Source organism: Orbicella faveolata, unplaced genomic scaffold (assembly GCF_042242905.1).
Source record: "Orbicella faveolata isolate gen_17 unplaced genomic scaffold, um_ofav_v1 contig_24, whole genome shotgun sequence".
In the NCBI taxonomy this organism is placed as follows: Eukaryota; Metazoa; Cnidaria; class Anthozoa; order Scleractinia; family Merulinidae; genus Orbicella; species Orbicella faveolata.
In genome coordinates this window covers 27,362,678-27,382,410 of record NW_028301552.1, presented here as the reverse complement: position 1 = coordinate 27,382,410, position 19,733 = coordinate 27,362,678, and the positions used below count along the sequence as shown (strand labels likewise).

At 37.4% G+C, this 19,733-nt stretch overlaps 2 protein-coding genes across 3 annotated transcripts; both read right to left on the bottom strand.

Annotated features, from left to right (window-relative positions):
* Positions 1 to 238: 238 nt before the first annotated feature.
* Positions 239 to 7,197, bottom strand: LOC110056885 (uncharacterized). Of its 2 annotated transcripts, none has more exons than XM_020763436.2 (8): positions 5,811 to 7,197; positions 4,871 to 5,050; positions 4,474 to 4,599; positions 3,901 to 3,967; positions 3,391 to 3,443; positions 2,998 to 3,070; positions 2,566 to 2,615; positions 239 to 954 (listed from the first exon to the last, which is right to left on the bottom strand). In XM_020763436.2, the coding sequence occupies exons 1-8, from the start codon at positions 5,974 to 5,976 to the stop codon at positions 842 to 844; spliced, it is 828 nt and encodes a 275-aa protein (XP_020619095.1). In that variant the 5' UTR covers positions 5,977 to 7,197; the 3' UTR covers positions 239 to 841. The 2 variants fall into 2 exon arrangements, with proteins under 2 accessions (XP_020619095.1, XP_089148714.1); XM_089292588.1 differs by having other exon boundaries at positions 4,931 to 5,050.
* Positions 7,198 to 9,150: 1,953 nt separating this feature from the next.
* Positions 9,151 to 18,989, bottom strand: LOC149111177 (microtubule-associated protein 1 light chain 3 gamma-like). The gene is made up of 4 exons (XM_089292587.1): positions 18,757 to 18,989; positions 18,593 to 18,648; positions 18,355 to 18,461; positions 9,151 to 12,235 (listed from the first exon to the last, which is right to left on the bottom strand). The coding sequence occupies exons 1-4, from the start codon at positions 18,809 to 18,811 to the stop codon at positions 12,073 to 12,075; spliced, it is 381 nt and encodes a 126-aa protein (XP_089148713.1). The 5' UTR covers positions 18,812 to 18,989; the 3' UTR covers positions 9,151 to 12,072.
* Between the last annotated feature and the right edge of the window lie 744 nt (positions 18,990 to 19,733).

Genomic DNA, 19,733 nt, shown 5'->3' with positions numbered 1-19,733 from the left:
AACTCCGAAAATCTAGGTTTTTTCCAATCTTTATGACTATAAACATTTCTTTCTAACTTAATCAAACTCTGGATAAATTGTTTCCATGTCAATAAAAAAATAACCTCCTTTAAATGTAGTTTTAACACGACAGTTGGGTGTGTGGGTGGGGTGGGGGTGGGGTACAGATGGATTAAGAATGTTATCACGAGCAAGTAGGGCTCAGACATTTAGTTGAATGCACGATTCTCTTGATGAATTACGCGCGAGAAACCGAAGTTTAATTCAAACATTTTCTAGAATATTAATACGTTTATTTTACAGGTTATTAAATATATAAACAGACTCTCTGAACAATACACCCGGCACGCCTATCGCAAGAGAACAGGGTCAACGTTCCTAAAAGATTATGTACTAAAAAATTGAAAACACTCTTAACGTTAAAAGCAATCAAAAATCTACTCGTTTCGAAAGAGTATAACTTTTTTCTTTCTCATTCCCTTTTAATCCTTTGCTACGCTTCACACACGTTAATACGCACACTGAAATAACTGTTTGGCAATAACCGTATACCATTGGTTCATCACCAAAAACTGAAGATATATAACTCAGATATGTTAAACTTCAAGATTCATTCCTATCAGCACGAAATAACTTATTACAATTGATTCTTCTTAAAACGTTCAATTAAGATTCTATCTCAAAATAGGTCGGAGGAAAATTAGATGGGGAAAACGAATTAAAAAGAGAACTTGACTTCACACATGCTCATGTTCTTTGGTTTTGTTTTCTAAAGCGTGGTAGTTAATTCAAGAGTGTTATACCTCGACTAGATAGGCTCACGTTTAGAGACCAAATCTCTCTAACCGCAAAAAGACATAAAAAGTGTGTACATGAACAGCGAAAGAGTAGAAAGAAAACCATTTTGTGAATGCGCTGTATGATGAGGCGACGGAATGTCTGCCTTGGACTTGGCTGCAATAAAACAAAATCTGGTTAGGTCAGTTAGCTTGTGGGTTGAGCTTCATACAGAGGTCACTTTGTGTAACATTTCCAACCTCACTGTTTGATTCCTCACTCAAAATAATTTTGTAATCAGACATATAGCACTAAAACATTCATAAAAAAAATCCATTTTATGCCAGGAGATGACGGGTGAATCCTGGCTGGGACTCCCATCTGAAAACGTCAGGGATGCTCGTCGCCTCGCTTTGGTGTATAAATCAAGCAATCTGGTCTCACTTAAGGTGTTCGGAAGCCATGATTGATCATCGCAGTTGTGCACACAACTTAAGCAGTTGTGAAATTAAAGACTGAAAAAAATTCAGGCCTGAACGGGATTCGAACCCATGACCTCTGCGATACCGGTGCAGTGCTCCACCAGCTGAGCTATCAAGCCAACTGGGAGCTGGCCACGTTCCTCACCTTCTACGGGTATATTACGGACTCACGACGTGGCCAGCTCCCAGTTGGCTTGATAGCTCAGTTGGTAGAGCACTGCACCGGTATCGCAGAGGTCATGGGTTCAAATCCCGTTCAGGCCTGAATTTTTTTCAGGCTTTGATTTCACAACTGCTTAAGTTGTGTGCATAACTGCGATGATCAATCATATCTTCATATCATTCTCCGCAGTTCAAATATATGAACTTTCATATATTCACTTGTACTTAGGGTGCTTATCACGAAACGCCCCTATTTTGGCAGTTAAAGTATCGTTTAGGGTGCACGCGAAAAAATAATAATAACAACAACAAAAAACGCTCTTAATTCCTTTTTCAGGCTCGATTTCCGCTGGTCTCTTGAATCCGGTATAGTGCGGGTTACTTTCCTGAACTGGGCTGGTAATTAGGCCTGTTCCGTTTTCAGTGGTATCTTTTATGGGTCGAATAAAGCTTGAGCCACGCCCAGATTGGTCTCTTTTAGGGGCTTCATTCAAATTTCCGACGAGCTTTCCCGACCTTTTCATATGGATGTCCCCAGGGGGTAAATAAACACTGTCTTTTATTAAAGGTTTTGACATGTTTTCTCGCAGTGGACTGGACTACGCTATGAGAGTCTGAGAAAATTAATGCAACCCTTGCATGCAGTCACTTAAATGCTATTTCAAAAGCCTCAAGACGAAATCCGATAGGAAATTGGGCAATTCCAACTTTTAGTGGACAAAAACCTTGTACCGGAATAATTGTAAGTATATTACAGCCCTTTTTGGCATTTTCTAAAAGCTTAAGATACAAATAGTTGCCTGAAATAACACCAGAAACAATTTCCTATGGCAAATCAAGGAAATAAATTTCAAAGTTCAGAGAAATTGAGCAAACTCAGGTAAAATTTCATCATCAGTGTCATTTCACCAGTACTTTCAAGTGTTTCATATAAACTTCAAAATTTGTTTTCGTTGTTAGAAATGATTTCTTTTGAGAACTCAAGATATTTAAAACAGTCGCATAGAAGTTTACAATACAATGTAAATAATGTTGGTACTAAGTTTTTGTCCATTAGTTACTCAAACTTCTGGTGGATTCCCTCTTAACATCTTTAGACAGGCCTCTTAATCAAAAATGCAATTTGCCACAAGTCTGCACATACCAGCATTGCAAGTCAATGCATTACAATTCCATCTGCCGGAGCGGCAAACACTAAAGATTTAGAAACAAAACCAATCATTAATAGTGGAGATTACTTTCAATGGAGCTAGTTTTTATTGCAATACTTGTTTTCAAAGCACAGCTCCAAGCCCAGTAAATCATTAGGTACTCATTTAGATTGCTCTCAACGAAATCAGGTCGAATATTTCCAAAATTATCTGGTTTTTAGTACTTAAAATCAGCACCCTATGAAATTATGTAGTTTTAGTCTGGGGATGGTATAGAATAAAACCAATTAAATACAACATCAGAAAGTTTATTGTATCTTGTCGCCTACATAATTATAGGCACAATGCAATATAAGTTCAGATCTTTATTCCTTTATGTACTGAAATTTATCAGTGGGTAATGGGGTTACTAGACATAATCTTACCATTCTTTGCATCCTCCCTGAAGGTGAAATAAGGCTCCTTCTTCATAAAGTTTCCCTCTATAACTGCATTTCCCTGTTTGAATTTCGGGTTTGTGTGTATTTAATATCCATGTTTGGTCATTTAAATAGGCATTTATCTTTGTCTAAATAACAATTTTCTAGCATAAGCACTTACAACTCAGATTTAGCCACAAAAATGTCAACTCTGAATTTTAAAAAGGCAATTGGCACAATTAAATGTGACTAGAACTTGTTTGCATGACAAATGTTTCAAAACAAAACAGTTCACCACAGTTCAGCTGATACCTTCCATAGGGTAGGTATGAATGTTCCCTGGACTGCACAATATTAATTTTTCATGAGATAACAGTTGATATGGGACTCTTTACTTACCTAGCAGACATTTAACATCAGAAGAGCAAGTGACTGAGCCATTGTGACAAGAGCTGTTAAAAATCAAACAGAGCAGTTCTTACTTGAGCGTTGAAAAGTAATAATTTAATTTTAAAAACAAGATTTTGTGACTCATCACAAGGGATTTGGCGATTTCTGGACTGAATCAAATGTTTCTGAGTTCTGTAATTTTCTAGGACCAGTATAATTTGCCACCCCTTACTTTAACCCTTTTCATATATCTTGTTGCTGGCTGTTATATTTTGTTCTCTATTTACTACAGAGCTACAGTTTTAGCCCAGTGACCCCATGATGACTGCAATGCCTGCTGCACAACTCAATTTTTCTGAGCACCTATGCTGAATATTAGCTCTGTACAACTTTGTACAGGAAATTGAATCCTAATTAACTTACTAAAGGCTAAGTGAAAGCTTACTCATCATTTGATGGATTATTTTCCCTTTAAACTTTATACAACCAAAGAATTTAATTGGCACTATACTCACTCACCAATTGTAGCAGGACCTTGATGATATTGATTCACCATGTCTAAAATACTTTGAGTTCTTCCAACAACCTGAAGTACATTTAACACCCACATATATGAAGCTATGATTTCAGGGTTCAGGCTGATGAAAGTTCTTATTTATTGGGTGCTTAGTGAGAAATCAGCATGAGAAAATATGCTCTCAAAATGTTCTTAAAATTTGTTTCAGAAATACTGTACATTGTTTATTAACATTAATAGAGGGTTCTATTACTTACACTAAAATTAATTTCAAATAAAAAATAAATAAATACTTATTACTAATATACTCTTATATACAATTATATGGTGCTATTAATTGGCCAACTTTCAGCATGATGTTCTTAATCCACTTATATGCGGGTGTTTGCTTCAGAACAGAATACTGTTATTGCTTTCTTACAAAGGCTTGCATGTAACGCTTGTCTTAGTAATGGTATTTCCTACTCAGGTACTTAAGTTGTTTTTAAGGCTGAATGCAGTTCTGGATTGTGCAGCTTATGCAAATTGCAAGTTAGGCAATTAAATGTCATTATAATTCTGTGATTTATTCTAACCTAGATAACAGATCTTGACAGTTGTTGAAACACAGTTGATTCCTTCATCAAGGCATGTACAGCACTTGTCTCTAATGAATGTTTCCCCCACAATGTAACGTTTTCTTCTGCGAACATCTATACATGCTAGAAGACAAACAAGAAAACATCAACAGGATCCCATCAACTTTTTTACTGAGGGTCATGACTGATTTAAAGTATATTTATTTAAGAGTATAACCACATATTACAACAAGCTGCTACAGCAAACATGACTTTCATGTGAACATAACCCTGGTACTAGGAAACAATAGGGAAAACCTAACAGTCCTACCTGGGAAAGTAAGCAGAAGTAGGTAGGGGGAGATGGGAGGAAGGGGCTGCGAATGTCCATTTCTATACCAATTACTGCACTTACTTTTTGTCGCTCCATTAGATTTAAGATTGTCTCTTAAACATTCTCCTATACAGCTGCTACCTGGCAGAGTTGGACAGCACGTGTGCCGTCCATGATTGATACAATCATCATCCTTCTCACAGGGCATTCTACATGGTGACTTAGCAAATGAATTTGTGTTACTGAGCTCACATGTTTCACCTATGTAAAAAAAAAAAAACAAGTCATAAACTATAAGAAAAAACAGTGGTTTACAAGTCAGACACAAATAGGGGAATGTTGCATGACATAAAATTTTCTAATCAATGTTCTATTTGCTTAAAACTGATATGTTTCATTAATGATTGAAGCCATCGTTAAAGAATCGAAGCTGAGATCCGTTCTACTTGAAACGCTTGAAGACTTCTATGCTTTTAATTCTTGTAACTTAATTTTACACTATTTGATCAGGAGAACATCAGGCCACTTTCTTTTCCTTTCTTTTCCTCTTCATTTTCTAACGGGTATCGATGGTTCACTTTAGATTTTCGGATCATAGCACTTAAGTACGCAGGGCCGTTAATTAACGTCAAGTTAAACATACAGGGCGCATGCCGCAAAGAGAAAAAATAAGCTTACTAGGTTATTCGATTCTAGGAGTTCTTCTTTAAATTTCGAAGCTAGTGTTCTATCGTTTGACTTCGTTTAACTTTAAGGTTTCAAGTAGTTTTGACCTGACGGAAATTTCAATCGGATAACAAATTGAAAATACATGACAGCTTGAGAGGTTTTCAACTATGCGTTAATTACCTTAAGAGCATAAACAAAAGAAGGCGAAACAAATAAACTTAACCACATGCGGAGCAGATTCTACACAAAAAATTGTTGAAGCATGCACTCAAAAAACTAGTTTAACACGTCTTGTCTTCATCAAATGTCTGTAAATCCTTTAGGTATGGAAACAGATACAAAAATCTCTTACCTCCTGTTGGAGTCTCTGTGCTTGAATTTCGCGGGTTAATGGCATTTTGACTCTGTGAATTCAACGAATTCCCCGCGAAAGCGGAAGATGTTTGTGCAATTAGGATTGCAAGAATTGTATACATCACACATTTACATCTAGACATTCCACGACGTTCCAAAATCATTTCATAGCGACCTCACCAACCCCGAGAGAAACAAGAAGATCTGTTAGATCTTATAACCGCGCTTTTAAAATTTAACTGTTTTCTTCGTACTACAGTCGCAACGCAGTGCATATTCCAAAGCAATCTTTGATGATTCATTGATTACTGTAGACATCACAGCACTTGATCAACACAAACTCTATTACCGCACCATCAGTCGTAGCCGTTGTGACATCTCCGATGACGTAATAGTCTTAATCTGGAAGTTTCTTCGGGATATGTATGGGCATGAAGATACGAACACTATTACAAACCGCTTTCTTTCTTTAAAGTCACGATTAAATTTAATTGTTTTTTCCCTTGAGTTAAGGGTTAGCAAAGAAATCACACGAGTCACATAATTCAAGAATTGCGTTATCTACGGCTATCTTTAGTACGGTGGTTATTTCCCTATCAATGACGTAATCTTTGCACGTTCTGACACGTTCTTTGCTTGGCTTGCAAATATTTAATTTTGCTTCCGATCTATGAACTCGCTGCGATGAAACAGTCAAAGGATTTACTTCATTTGCCTAAAACCGCAAGAAATACTGGCAAAATTACAAATAAATTAATGACCGTCGCTTCTGCCGAAATAAACTTGCAAAGTAAACACGATCTTATTTGTCACGTAGCGAAAGTGAAAGCTGCAACGTCAGCGCATTCCATGGCTGACGTAATACCTTTTTTCACCGTATTTATTATTCCCTTTAAATCCAACGCTTTGATAAAAAAAAAAAGAAAATATATTTTACCCACAAAAAAGAAAACAATATCCGTAAAATTGTCCGTGTATTTATGTTTTAACAGCTTCTGACGGAAAACATCACACGTTCCGTGACTCAAAGTTTGGCCGAGCGGAGGTCTGCGTCTGGTCACCGACAAAAAAAAAAAAAACAAGAAGATCTGTTAGATCTTATAACCGCGCTTTTAAAACTTAACTGTTTTCTTAGTACTACAGTCGCAACGCAGTGCATATTCCAAAGCAATCTTTGATGATTCATTGATTACTGTAGACATCACAGCACTTGATCAACATAAACTCTATTATCGCACCATCAGTCGTAGCCGTTGTGACATCTCCGATGACGTAATAGTCTTAATCTGGAAGTTTCTTCGGGATATGTATGGGCATGAAGATACGAACACTATTACAAACCGCTTTCTTTCTTTAAAGTCACGATTAAATTTAATTGTTTTTTTCCCTTGAGTTACTTAAGTTACTGTCACGGGTCACCCTCATTAAATAAAGTCTTTCACTTCACTTCACTTCACAGTTAAGGGTTAGCAAAGAAGTCACACGAGTCACATAATTCAAGAATTGCGTTATCTACGGCTATCTTTAGTACGGTGGTTATTTCCCTATCAATGACGTAATCTTTGCACGTTCTGACACGTTCTTTGCTTGGCTTGCAAATATTTAATTTTGCTTCCGATCTATGAACTCGCTGCGATGAAACAGTCAAAGGATTTACTTCATTTGCCTAAAACCGCAAGAAATACTGGCAAAATTACAAATAAATTAATGACCGTCGCTTCTGCTGAAATAAACTTGCAAAGTAAACACGATCTTATTTGTCGCGTAGCGAAAGTGAAAGCTGCAACGTGGCTGACGTAATACCTTTTCCCGGCGTATTTATTATTCCCTTTAAATCCAACGCTTTGATAAAGCGAAAAGAAAATATATTTTACCCACAAAAAAGAAAACAATATCCGTAAAATTGTCCGTGTGTTTATGTTTTAACAGCTTCTGGCGGAAAAACATCACACGTTGCGTGACTCAAAGTTTGGCCGAGCGGAGGTCTGCGTCTGGTCACCGACAAAAAAAATCAAAAAAAAAATAAATAAACCACGGGTAAACCTAGAACCGCGCTCGGCCCATGGCCGCGCGGTTAATAAACCACGGGTAAACCTAGAACCGCGCTCGGCCCATGGCCGCGCGGTTAATAAAAGAGTTTTCAACAAGATAACAATGGTCCTATATTTACATAATTTCTCGCTGAGCAACGAAAACAATCAAATGACCCTTGTACTCCCATTCAGCGTCACGCATTGCGAGGGATTGGAGCGAACAAGAAAGAGAATGAACAATGGGACAAAAAGAAGAACTGGAAAAAATAGAATTAAAATATTTTCAGCGCGGGGGAGGGGCAGAGACTCCAATACAAAAGGACTGGGTGCTAGTCGGAAATTTTTAAAAGAACCCTTAAGAGGCACCAAGATCCTGCTTTGTGGATGAGGCTTGAAGTTGTTTTCACTCCTAAGAGGTACCATTTCTAAAACGGCACATTATCTTGTGTCATATCTTTTCGGTTCAATACCCTACAAGGTACCGTAAAAGTTCCCGCTGTGAACCTTTTTAAGATGAACACCCTAAAAGGTACCAAACCGCGTTTTTAACCCCTGAAAGGTATGACAAGCACTTCTGTTTTTTTCACATGGGAGTCCCTCCCCCCACCCCCACCCCCTGCGGCACTTTCAGTTTGACACCAAAATTGCTGTCGCATATAAATTTTCTTTCCAAATTATACACAATTATAAAAATGGTAATCTCTGAGCAAAGTGCTTCTTGTGTAATGAAGACGAGGTTTGTATTCTGTCCAGGAAAGGAAGGTATGATAGCCCTTAGTTAGTCCTCTTCAAAGGACACTTGCAGATAAATCACTATCTAGTTGATAAGTGTTGATGAAGCAAACTACGCTATTCACTGGATAATGATTTATGATCTGTAGTCTTACCCATCCTTTGAACAACTCCATTCTACAGTCAAACCCAGGTTCTTGGGCAAGACACTTTTCTCTCACAGTGCCTCTCCGCACCAAGTTGAAAGAAATGCATGTCCGCACGGGGGTAACACTGAGATAGCATACAACCCTGTCCCGTCCAAAGGGGGAGGGAACATTCCTCGTCTCTTCATACCGCAGAAACCGAAGTTAAGCACCTAACTCAAGGGTCACTAAACCTGAATGCAGACTCTACCTCAGTCCAGGAAGAGTGTATGCTGCATTATGCCACTATACACAGTAGGTCAATAAAATTTAGAATGGTAAATCTTTAGTTTGCATGTTCGAGATGGAATTTTGCATCACTTTACATGATGGCAGGAAAGTGCATATAATAACTCACGTTATGAACACGATCAAATAATAAAGAAACTGGTACTCAAAACAAGTTTATTTTAAGCACAAATTAAAATAATGGGCAACTAAATAATTTGCAGCTAAATTAAAACCCCCCAAAAAATCAAGCTAGCCAGATTTGGTCGATTGTCAAATTCAACATGAGAAGATAACACTTATAGGCCCCTTGCACGATCCGGTCACATGGTACAAAATCACACATGCTGGTGAGCAAGTTACGCAGTGGGACTTCCAAAACAAAGGCAGGTCCAGGTGGCCTGGTACGAGTTGCATTGTTCTGTAAGTCCCACTGTTCAGCTTGCACACCAGTATGTGTACCGTGCAAAGGGCCTATTGGTGATTTCTGTTTACCCTACAAATTATATAATAGCCCTAATGCATAATGCCATCAGACGATAAAATTTTCCCACCAAGCCTTGCTTTGAAATATTTATGTAAATTGCACATTTTACTATGGCCAAATTTCTATAGCAGCAAAATTGAAAAGAATATCCTCATGAAAACAATACACCTGTTACATGAAATTCTATGTGTAAATAAAAACTGTCCAATTCCATTCAATGATAATAAGTTAACTATTACTACAACGAACATATTGGAGAATTGAAAAAAAATTCTCACTGGTACTACAATGTCCAGAACATTTTGCTGCTTATCACATTTCCTGAAAGCAACATGACCTGTCACCTGAGAAAGTACATTGTTTCTTTCCATCCTTTCACTTTCACTGCCTGCCAGCTACCTCAATTAATGTATCAGATTATAGGGAAAAACATCCCACACTGTTGATGAAGCACTCATAGAGATTCACTCAGTCTCTTCCATTACTACTTACTTAATTGCATATAGAAAATTCACAACTGTAGCGCAAATTTTCCACATGCAAAGGGCAACTAAAAAAAGACACTATAATTCCTAGGAGCTGACCGATGGATCTCTGGACTGCAATATCATCTCATCAAAATAAAAACCTGTAATGCCACTATAGATAAAAAGACTAATTAATTTATGGCTGACAATAAGATCATTTTCCTTAATTCTATGGCCAGTTAGTCTCCAATAAGGTTACATTATTTGAAATCAGAGAAGCCAAACCCCTCCCTTAATATCAGCTCACCAAACTATGGTATATAAAACTTTTCCCACTTACACAGAATTAAGATCTAAAACTAAACACATGTGCTTTTGTGCTTTTAAGGCTTAAAATAACTCGATTTAAGCTGTTTAAGATAAAGCAAATGATTAACTGAGCTCTAATAAATCTTTGCTCATTCGGAAATAAATTACATGAGTTGTAGCGTTACACAAGCCAACCGCGAGCCCGAGTCAACCTCAAGTCAACCAGGAGTCAAGCCAATTTTTAAATTTTTTTTTCTAATTTTGTCCCGAAAAAAATATAGACTGTAGGAAATAAAATACATGAATATAGATTGTCTATTCGTGCTCAGCCCCCCCCCCCCCAAACTATTGCAAACATGATGGCAAGTCATGTTATTTGCTGTGTCCATTGCAAATTATCAAGGTAAGACTGTCTTATCCAAATAGTGAGTGACATGAATCTTGTTGACTATCTACTAACTGAGAGAAAAGTTGAGCGCTAACATTCATGCCATGCGCGTGCGAGAGGGTTTCCTCTTATTGGCATTTAGTGCTGTGATCGAGGTGAGCCTGTTAGTAAAATACCCTGTCAGTTAACTGCTAAGGCAATCCATATTTGTATATTTTATTTTCCTACAATCTATTTTTTTTTTCAGGACAAAATGAAAAAAAAACTAGCTTGACTTGTGATAGACTCACTGTTGACTCATGACTCGAGGTTGACTTAGGCTCGTGGTTGGCTCGCATAATGCTGCAACTCAAATCACACTCACTACATGTACATATACTGCTTGTTAACTCAGTGCTCATATGCACTTTGCACTGCAAATAAAAATAAATTAAATACTAGGGTGCTAGTACCTTCATCTGTCTACAAACAGATTTTTTTTCCTCCAAATTTGATTGACATCAATTTCTACAGTGGAAACCTGATTTTTTAAACCTTTACTTCAAACTTTTACAAAATAATTACAGGTAGGAGAAAACTACTCAGTTGTTTGAACTGATCCCCATTCTCTTGGGTGGTTTTTAAAAAATTAGGATTCCACTGTAATTACTGCATTAGTACACTGTGAAGCAGACAAGTGATGAGAATTGACAAAAAAATAATCAACTAGCTACGTACTGCTAAGGGATAATTTAACTGTCTAGATGTACTCCTAACTTCTCAGCACTAACAAATAAAATGACAATATGATAATCCATAGGGAGAATAACTACTTCAATCCTAGGTGATAAAACAGTTAAAACAACACCAGGGGAGATGTAAAAACATGACCTGCTTTAGAATGAAGGATATATAACCAGTGGCTTTGTCTGGGTACCTCAGACAACTAATTTTCATCACTTTATAATGTTATTTGTGTAAGGCAAACAATGAAACTGTTGCTTGGTACTCCATTTGTCATTTCTTTGAAAATCTTGAATAGAATTGAGCACTGATGCCAAAATAAATTTAGCACAAATACCCACAGGTTGCATTTGTTCCTTCCCTGCTTTGTCAACACAAGAAAAGAGCTCTGCACTACATACTATAGGACATTCAGTAAAATGGCTAATGTAATAGCAAAAATCATTTAATCAACATTTTCCCCAAGATATGTTGCAAATTCAGTGTCCTCAAATAATTGGGTCTAACAGCAAAAAGAAATGTGTATACTATGCACTGTCCAAACTCAGTCACACAATTAGGATTCAGGTACTCGAGCACCACGTATAGATGACGTCTATATTGAGGTACGTTGTTCCAGTAATTAGAGTGCGATAAGATGTTGCAGATGGAATGCAACATAATTTATAACTTTCTGAGTGCATCTACTGTAAGTTATTTCTGTGCTTGTCATGAGCCAAACATTTCTTGAGAAGCATAAACCATGTAAAGAAATCCATCTTCATCTTTCTCCTCCTTGTAAACTTCAGCCATTGTCATTGACATGCTTGCTAAACTCTTGTTGTTCACAATAAGGTAGAAAGCTTGTGTTGATGATAATGACATGCGATTCCTGAAAAAATATATTCATACATGTATAAACCACATAGAAGATAGGCAATGAGAATAGACATAATCAAAGAAATTGCTAGACTGTACAAAAAAACTGCCTGAAAGGCTCTCTGTTGAAAAGAAAAAACACACAACAGTTTACTGGAATTAACACATCACCCACAAGTCCTTGACATTCAAAATTTTTTATGAATTTATCATCTGCTGTTCTCTTTTAATTTTCGGTCTCCCAACCTTTCGTTATTTCACAAGTGATTCTGAAGGGTACTTTATGCTCTGTTATGAGGAGGAATTTTAAGTAGAGTGGAGCCATTTGGCTGTGCTAGAGGTCACAGGCATGGTTTCCTGACTCTCTGCTGTTATCTGCTTGTCACTTCGCAGAGTTTGACACCTCTATCACGTGCTCATAATTTCTTTAGGCTAAATTTCAGTTTTGTAAAATATGTTTTAAGCTCTCCAAGTATTGGCTCTGAGGGACAAAGTTTGAAATATTCCATGAACATGTCAAACCTCCCGTAAGCGACCACCCAAAATGTCAACCCTACATGGTTGCTTATGGGAGGTGGTCACTTATGGGAGGTGGTTGCTTACGAGAACTTACAATGTAATGGGTCAAAATTTTTCCTCATTAAAATATGGTAACTGCGGAGTCTTACCCAACGCACCAATGCCAATGCAATGTTTTATTGCATCGTGTAAAAGTCAATTTCGAGGAAAAAATCAGTTCTTCCAATAGAGAAATTTCCGTATCTTGTACTAGCCAGGAATAGTAACGATAATGTTACGACACCTTATTATCCAATTTTTGCTCAATTATCTGTCAAGTGGTGACTTACAGGTGGTTAAAAACAAACGAAAATTCAAACTTTTAGCTCTAAAAGTGGTGGCGGTCACTTGCAAGAGGTGGTTGCTTACAAGAGGTTTCAAATATAGTGATTCGACTTGGAAACTTTTGGTATTTTGGAAAACTGGTCACTGAGGAGAGGCAGTTGCTTACAAGAGGTGCTCACTACTAGAGTTTCAACTGTATTATTATGACACCGAGCCCAGCTGTTTAATTACATGTAGATCAATTAGAACTGTTTGCAGAAAGTACAGAAAATGTAGCTTCTTGACAGTTCTAATTACCTCACTGACCAGGGTCCGAAATTGCGATCAGCTGGTCGCCAATGTGACTGAAAATTGAGTGTTGGCAATCAGAATTTTGACACTAGTCACCTAATGGTGACTAGCCTCTTAGCATCTTGAATCGGCATTCAAGGAATTAGTTTCGCTTTAAATTGAAAAACTTTGTGTTTGGTTTCAAGCAAGAAGCTTATCCCTTGTCTCTTTGAAGTTTTTAACTTCCACAGAAAATAATTTAGATCAAAAATGAAGATAAGATTGCTGTTAAAATCCAAGCACTATAATCTACATTTAACGCCGCCATGTTTTCAGTGGTTAAACTGCCAGCCATACCGTGGACACATGGCAGAACAAAACACATGCTTTCATTTCAGCAACATGGCTGCTTGCTTCATACATGGCTCCTGGAAGGTTTCATACTGATGGCATGTAAGAAGAAAATAATGTTATGTTCAGTCTCCAAACTAAGAGAGCTATCTATATGAGGAAAACTCCATTTCAACTAAATTGTAAACTACACGATACTTTAATGGAATTAAAATTTACACATGGAATTTGACTCTTGTGATCATTCAGGAGTAGGAATATTTTCACGCAAAGAAACGTCTTGTAAAACGTCGCTGTGAAGAAAAAATTTTATTGACACTTTTTGGCGACCATATTTGAAAGGCCACGTGCAAGAACATCCCCTGGATTTTTCGACCAGTTTTGAAAGTGCTCAAAACTAGCTGAATTTTGGCATGTGGGCTTCGTTTCACCTGAGAAACATTGCTCTGAAGTTTTTTCGCTGGGTTGTTCTTCATTCTCGAGAAATAACGTATGCAAAAAAGGCACACAGGTTGGAAAAACCGAGTGGTTTATTGCATACGTAATATCTCGAAAACGAAGCAAACTTTAGCGCGAAAGCTACGGGACATTGCTTAACATACCTGAACAAAACTGCATGTGAAATTTGCAGCATTTTCGACAAAGTTCACTTTTGATTAAAATACCTAACACCCTTTTCCCACCAAGTCCTTCAAATAAACAAAGCCGGGCCTTTGTTATGATAAACAGAGCCGATACTTTGTTATAATAGCCAAGCCAAGCCTTTGTTATAAGTCGAAGTCTCACCTCAGTTTATTATAACAAAGGATCAGCCCGCCACGACCGCAAGGACTTTGATTTCACTTAAAAACCAGCAAAATGTCAATTTCACACAACTTATATAAGCTCAAATTTGTTGATTTCAGGACAAAATTGGTTAAAATGTTGACTCATGTTAACGCACGACGGCAAGGATGTTGATTTCTCTTACAAAGCAGTAAAATGTCAATTTCATGCAACGTTTAAGCTCAAAAATGTCGATTTTAGGTCAAAAAACGTTTAAATGTTGATTTCACCTTAACCCATGACCGAAAGGATGTTGATTTCACTTAGGAAACAGCAAAATATTAATTTCATGCAACGTATAAACTCAAAAATGTTGATTTCAGGTCTAAATAGGTAAAAATGTCAATTTCACATTAATGCGTGATGGCAAGGATGTTGATTTCACTTAGAAAACAGCAAAATGTTAATTTCACGCAACGTATAAGCTAAAAAATGTTGATTTCAGGTCTAAATAGGTAAAATATGGCAGCCGGAAAATAGTGTTAACATCTGGAACTTACTTTGCTTATCTGGGACAATGATTATCTGCACTGAACAAATAAACATTAAATAAGCACTTTTCTAAAGACAGCAACGTCTTAAATGGCTAAAAATCACGAGATAAATACATATTTTTTTGGACAAACGCGATCGTAGCTTTATGTCACACACCCCGCCTAACTTCATGATTCAAAATGCATTGGTACATGTACCTCTTATGCCTGATGAGGATAACAACTCTTGTGGCTGTTTAGTTTTGGATTTAAGAATTTGATGACTTCACGTGAAAACGTTCTATAAATAGGGCAAACAGATTAACAAATTAACTCTTCTGCGCAATGTACCGGTCTCCATACATCTGCATGTCCGCTGATCCCAGAAGTTCAAAACATTACAAATCATGCCAATATGAAATAAAATCAATGCAACCTGGATCACAGATCTATGTTACAATCGATCACTACTTGTTGGCCATTATTATGTTTAAATGAAAAAAGCCAAAACAATCTAAATACCAGTTTGAGGAACATCTGCAGAACGTGATCACAATGCATGCCACGAGGGGTCTTTACAACTTGTGCGCCGGAAAACATGGCAGTCGATACAAGACAAATTTTATAAGTCTAAAACCAGTTCTCGCTTTCCAAACTTTGACGCTAGCAATGCTTGGCAAATCAGCCACAACTCACAAGAGGGTAGTTTTCTTGGGCAAGAACTGCTCTTGGACTTTGCTGCCTGGCTTGATCTGACTTCGAACGCCGATAACACGATTACAGTATATCAGCTGCCTTCGAAGTTTCAGAGCACATTTTGATTCTTTAAAACGTGCTGATGACTTAGGGGTTTATCGAGGCTTTATCATCCCTCTCAAACACCAGGCAGGCATACAAGGTACTTTAAAACAATGTTTAAGATATTAGTTGACAGAGCTCTAATGCAGCACATCTCTTTTTGGTTCGATGGTACTTCGTTTGACGCTCGATCAATTCACATGTTGTGTTCATGTCACAATAACCAACGTAAGCAATCTGTTCCCAGATTTCTGCTCTAGATACTATTTTCCTTTGGGTTAAGACAGCTAAAATTCAGTGGAATACACTAATAAGCAGTCTGCCTGTTTGCTGTTCAACAAAATAATAAGAAGGTCTCTTTTGCTTTTCGTTCAACAAAAGATCTCCAAAAGATGCCACTTGGAAAACTGAGTTTTTTGCATACGTTATTTCTCGAGAACGAAGAGCACCCCAGCAAAAAAAAAAGTTCAGAGCAATGTTTCTCAGGTAAAACAAAGCCCACATGCCAAAATTCAGCTATTTTTGAGCACTTTCAAAATAGCCAAAAATTCTAGGGGACATTCTTGCACACAGCCTTTCATTTTTCCATCCAGCAACTCGCCAGAAGCCTGTTCACAAGCTAATTTCATTTGTGACGAATTTTTAACCTCCAGACGTTCCAATCTACTTTAGGCAAAGAGCCTAGAAACTAGTTCCGTGGAAAATGCCTGGCTACTAAGCTAAAGATGTTCCACAAATGCAACTACGAATTCTATAGAAAATGCTATGGAAAAATCCAATCCAATCCAATTCAATTCGATATGTTCTACATACATGTTCAACATACATGTTCAACAATATGTTCAAAAGAGAAGAGATCCTAAAATTTCCTTTTCTAGCGAGTCCATTCTATGTCAATTACTTGACTATCTCTTCTACAACATCATCACTTTCTGGAAAGAGAATTCATTGGAATACAGGCTATTATTAAAAGAAAGAAACCCTTTTTAGCAGCAAAACAATATGCTAAAAATAGCAACACAAAAACTATCAAAACATTGTGTGATGAAGGCTACTGCTACAGCAGTCAAAACATTTTGATCAATACTTCAAAATGGCACCATCTTACAACAAAAGAACATTTATCTAGACAAACACTAGTCCAAGATACATGTGAAAAGAGAACTCTGACTCGTTCCTGAAAAGGTTGGAATTTTGTAATAAGAACGACTAAGATGGACTGCTCACAAACTAGATCTGGTTAATTGCTTTTTCAAAACATGGTGTAAAAGAAACAGCTTGCTGTTAAGTAAAAATCATTCTCCTTCGTATTTGGCAGACAGTTTGGGTTTAACTTTCATAAAAACAAGCTGAATAATCATGTACATGTAAGTAAGTATCTTTTGCCCTTGCTGAAAATGGATTACAGCCTGGATACATTAATTTACCAGCAGAATATTAAAAGAACCATTGTGCTAAACAACTGCTTTGTAAAAAGAGAACCTGACAAATGCTTCCTGAATACAGATCTCATGCTAGTAGTTCACTAACATACATACGTTGTTAACTATATAGTAGACCATTTTACAAATTTAACATAAACCTAAACTTAGCTTTTATTAAACCATGTACCAGATGAGGTCAGATTAGCACACATCTTGAACATGAGATGCAAAGGTTCCATATGAGCCAATTTTTTGACCCTGCTTTTTGTTGTTTTATGAAAGGTCATACGTGCACAACTAGATTTAAGGAAAAATTGGCCAACACGTTGAAACATAAAAGTAAAACAAATAACTACACAGACAAAATTTCAAGAGATGTTATTCAATTACTTGAGAATCAATAGGCTTATTCAAAACACATTGCCTGTTTAGGCTGGCAAACCTTAAGAATTCTAAGGAAAATAAGTGTCCTTAATTTGTTTAGTGCAAGATTTCTTGGCAGTGATCAATCGTTTCACGTTCTAGAGAAGAGAACAATGCCTATTGATATATAAAATTACCCAAGTATCAAATGGAGGAGTAACAAATTCCAGCAAATTATTTTTAAACTAGCCTTTTGTATTGTTAGCTCATTTACAGAGAAAGATGAGATTTATTCATGTCGTGATTTGCTTAAATATACAAAAACAAGCTTCACACTGACACTGAATACAACAAGATGGCAGTGAGAGTAGTTTTGTTGTGATCAAGGCACAGCATGGCGTTTCTGCACGTAAATCTGTACAAACACACTACACGTGCAAAGAAAAAACAAAGGTCGCTTGACAGGAATCGTTTCCATGCCCTTATAAGACTATTAGTTCAACCAACTCCACGACTTGCCAAAGCGTCCTTGTAAGATTTTTCATCACCACGCATGCAATTTTTAATTTAACGTTACATAATTGCTAAAATCAAACAAATAATATGTGAACGTATTCTCGTGTCGTATGTATTTGTCGATCTACGATCGATTGTAAAGCTTTTGACTTGCGCCAACTTTAGAGATGAAGTGTTCGCATAACCCGAGAACGTGCAGACATCGAACAAGTTCCGCTCATGCTTATGCGAGTTACAAAATGGCAAACAATGGTTTTTCAACGACTTACCTAATTATAGTAACGAATTGGCTCATGGTCAGCTCTTGAGGAACGAGAAATTTCGTTTTGTCAAGTAACGGAAGATCTTTTTCTTTATGATATCTTTCGACTATAACCTGCAACACAAGCACATTTTAAAACCAAGTGAAATCCACAAAGTTGTTTACCTTCAATAAAGAGTAGCGAAGCTTGATAGATGAGAGCGAATATTGTCAGAATGGCGAGATAGTCGCTAAATCGCACTTACTGGTATTTTGGATGGGAACTTCGCTCTGATTCCTGCCACTTCATCTCTACGACTGACTGAATGAAGGAAAATACGATCGCACATAAGCTTAACGTTTGCACGGTGCCGTCCACAACAACAACAAAGGTACCATATGGAGATTGCATACAAATCAAATGGCTTACCGAAACTCTTCCGCTGTTTAAATGGCTTTGTGGATTTTGCATCGGTATCACCCATTTTCAGGCGAAAACAAACTACCTTTACTTGAACTTAAAGTTCCGGATCCGCACAATGGAAAGCGATCTTCACAATGACGAAACTTCAAATTTCTTGCGTCCCGACAATTTCGCAACTGGGTCAATCGAAGGTCAATCGCACTTTACGGCAATGCAGTCTCGCTGAAATTGACCAATGAGGAGGTTCGATAGATTGAAATCCCGTACGTAGACGAACCCAGGGCCTTTGGAAACCGCGCAAGTTATTGGTCGATCCTTCGCTAAGCAGGCTAGAGTTGATCACAAGGTTTGATCACACCATACAAAACCAACGGATGTTACCATCGACATTCGCCAAGGTTAATTTTTTGTTTTTAAATTTGTGCGAATAAAAATCCTTCTCCGTTGCAATCACGTCTCAATCCAAGATATGGTGTTCATCCACGCAGTTGCTACGTTGCCTACGTTGCTACGCAACAACACGAATAGAGAACGAGTATGTAGGACAGTTGTAAGTTGATCCACGAGCTATCAACTAATTTTGCAACCACGCAGTAATGACGTAGGAGTATCCGTTTCGCCGTTCCTCCTAGCCGTCGGGGTCTTGGCACAAGGAAAAGGAAGCGCTGGACAAACAAGATTTGTTTGGCTTCATTCATTTTCTATCTGATGTTTTTACCGTGTATAAATAATGATTAAAGATTAAAGAAAGAAAGATTCGTCAGACATTTTTAAAAAAAAGCGCTGGTTTCCTTCCCGAAAGTATCATTGGTTTATTTTAGACTAATAAGACCGCCACAGAAATACAGGAAGCTCAAAACGGGAAGTGTAACGAAACGTATATAGGCTCTTCCTCCCATAATTTTGCTTCCGTTTTGAATTCCCTTCGTTAAATTTTTTGAGGAAGAGACATTATGGGCCCCCGAACACCGCATTGCCGCAAA

What these genes read in the sequence shown, in the direction of transcription:
- LOC110056885 (XM_020763436.2), bottom strand. Translation starts at nt 5,976, where the DNA reads ATGATTTTGGAACGTCGTGGAATGTCTAGATGTAAATGTGTGATGTAT. An exon ending in TGTCAAGATCTGTTATCTAG is followed by an intron (nt 3,968 to 4,473) that starts GTTAGAATAAAT and finishes AATGTACTTCAG; the next exon opens with GTTGTTGGAAGAACTCAAAG. An exon ending in TGATGTTAAATGTCTGCTAG is followed by an intron (nt 3,071 to 3,390) that starts GTAAGTAAAGAG and finishes AAATTCAAACAG; the next exon opens with GGAAATGCAGTTATAGAGGG.
- LOC149111177 (XM_089292587.1), bottom strand. Translation starts at nt 18,811, where the DNA reads ATGGGTGATACCGATGCAAAATCCACAAAGCCATTTAAACAGCGGAAG. An exon ending in TAAACAGCGGAAGAGTTTCG is followed by an intron (nt 18,649 to 18,756) that starts GTAAGCCATTTG and finishes TCCTTCATTCAG; the next exon opens with TCAGTCGTAGAGATGAAGTG. An exon ending in CAATTCGTTACTATAATTAG is followed by an intron (nt 12,236 to 18,354) that starts GTAAGTCGTTGA and finishes ATATTTTTTCAG; the next exon opens with GAATCGCATGTCATTATCAT.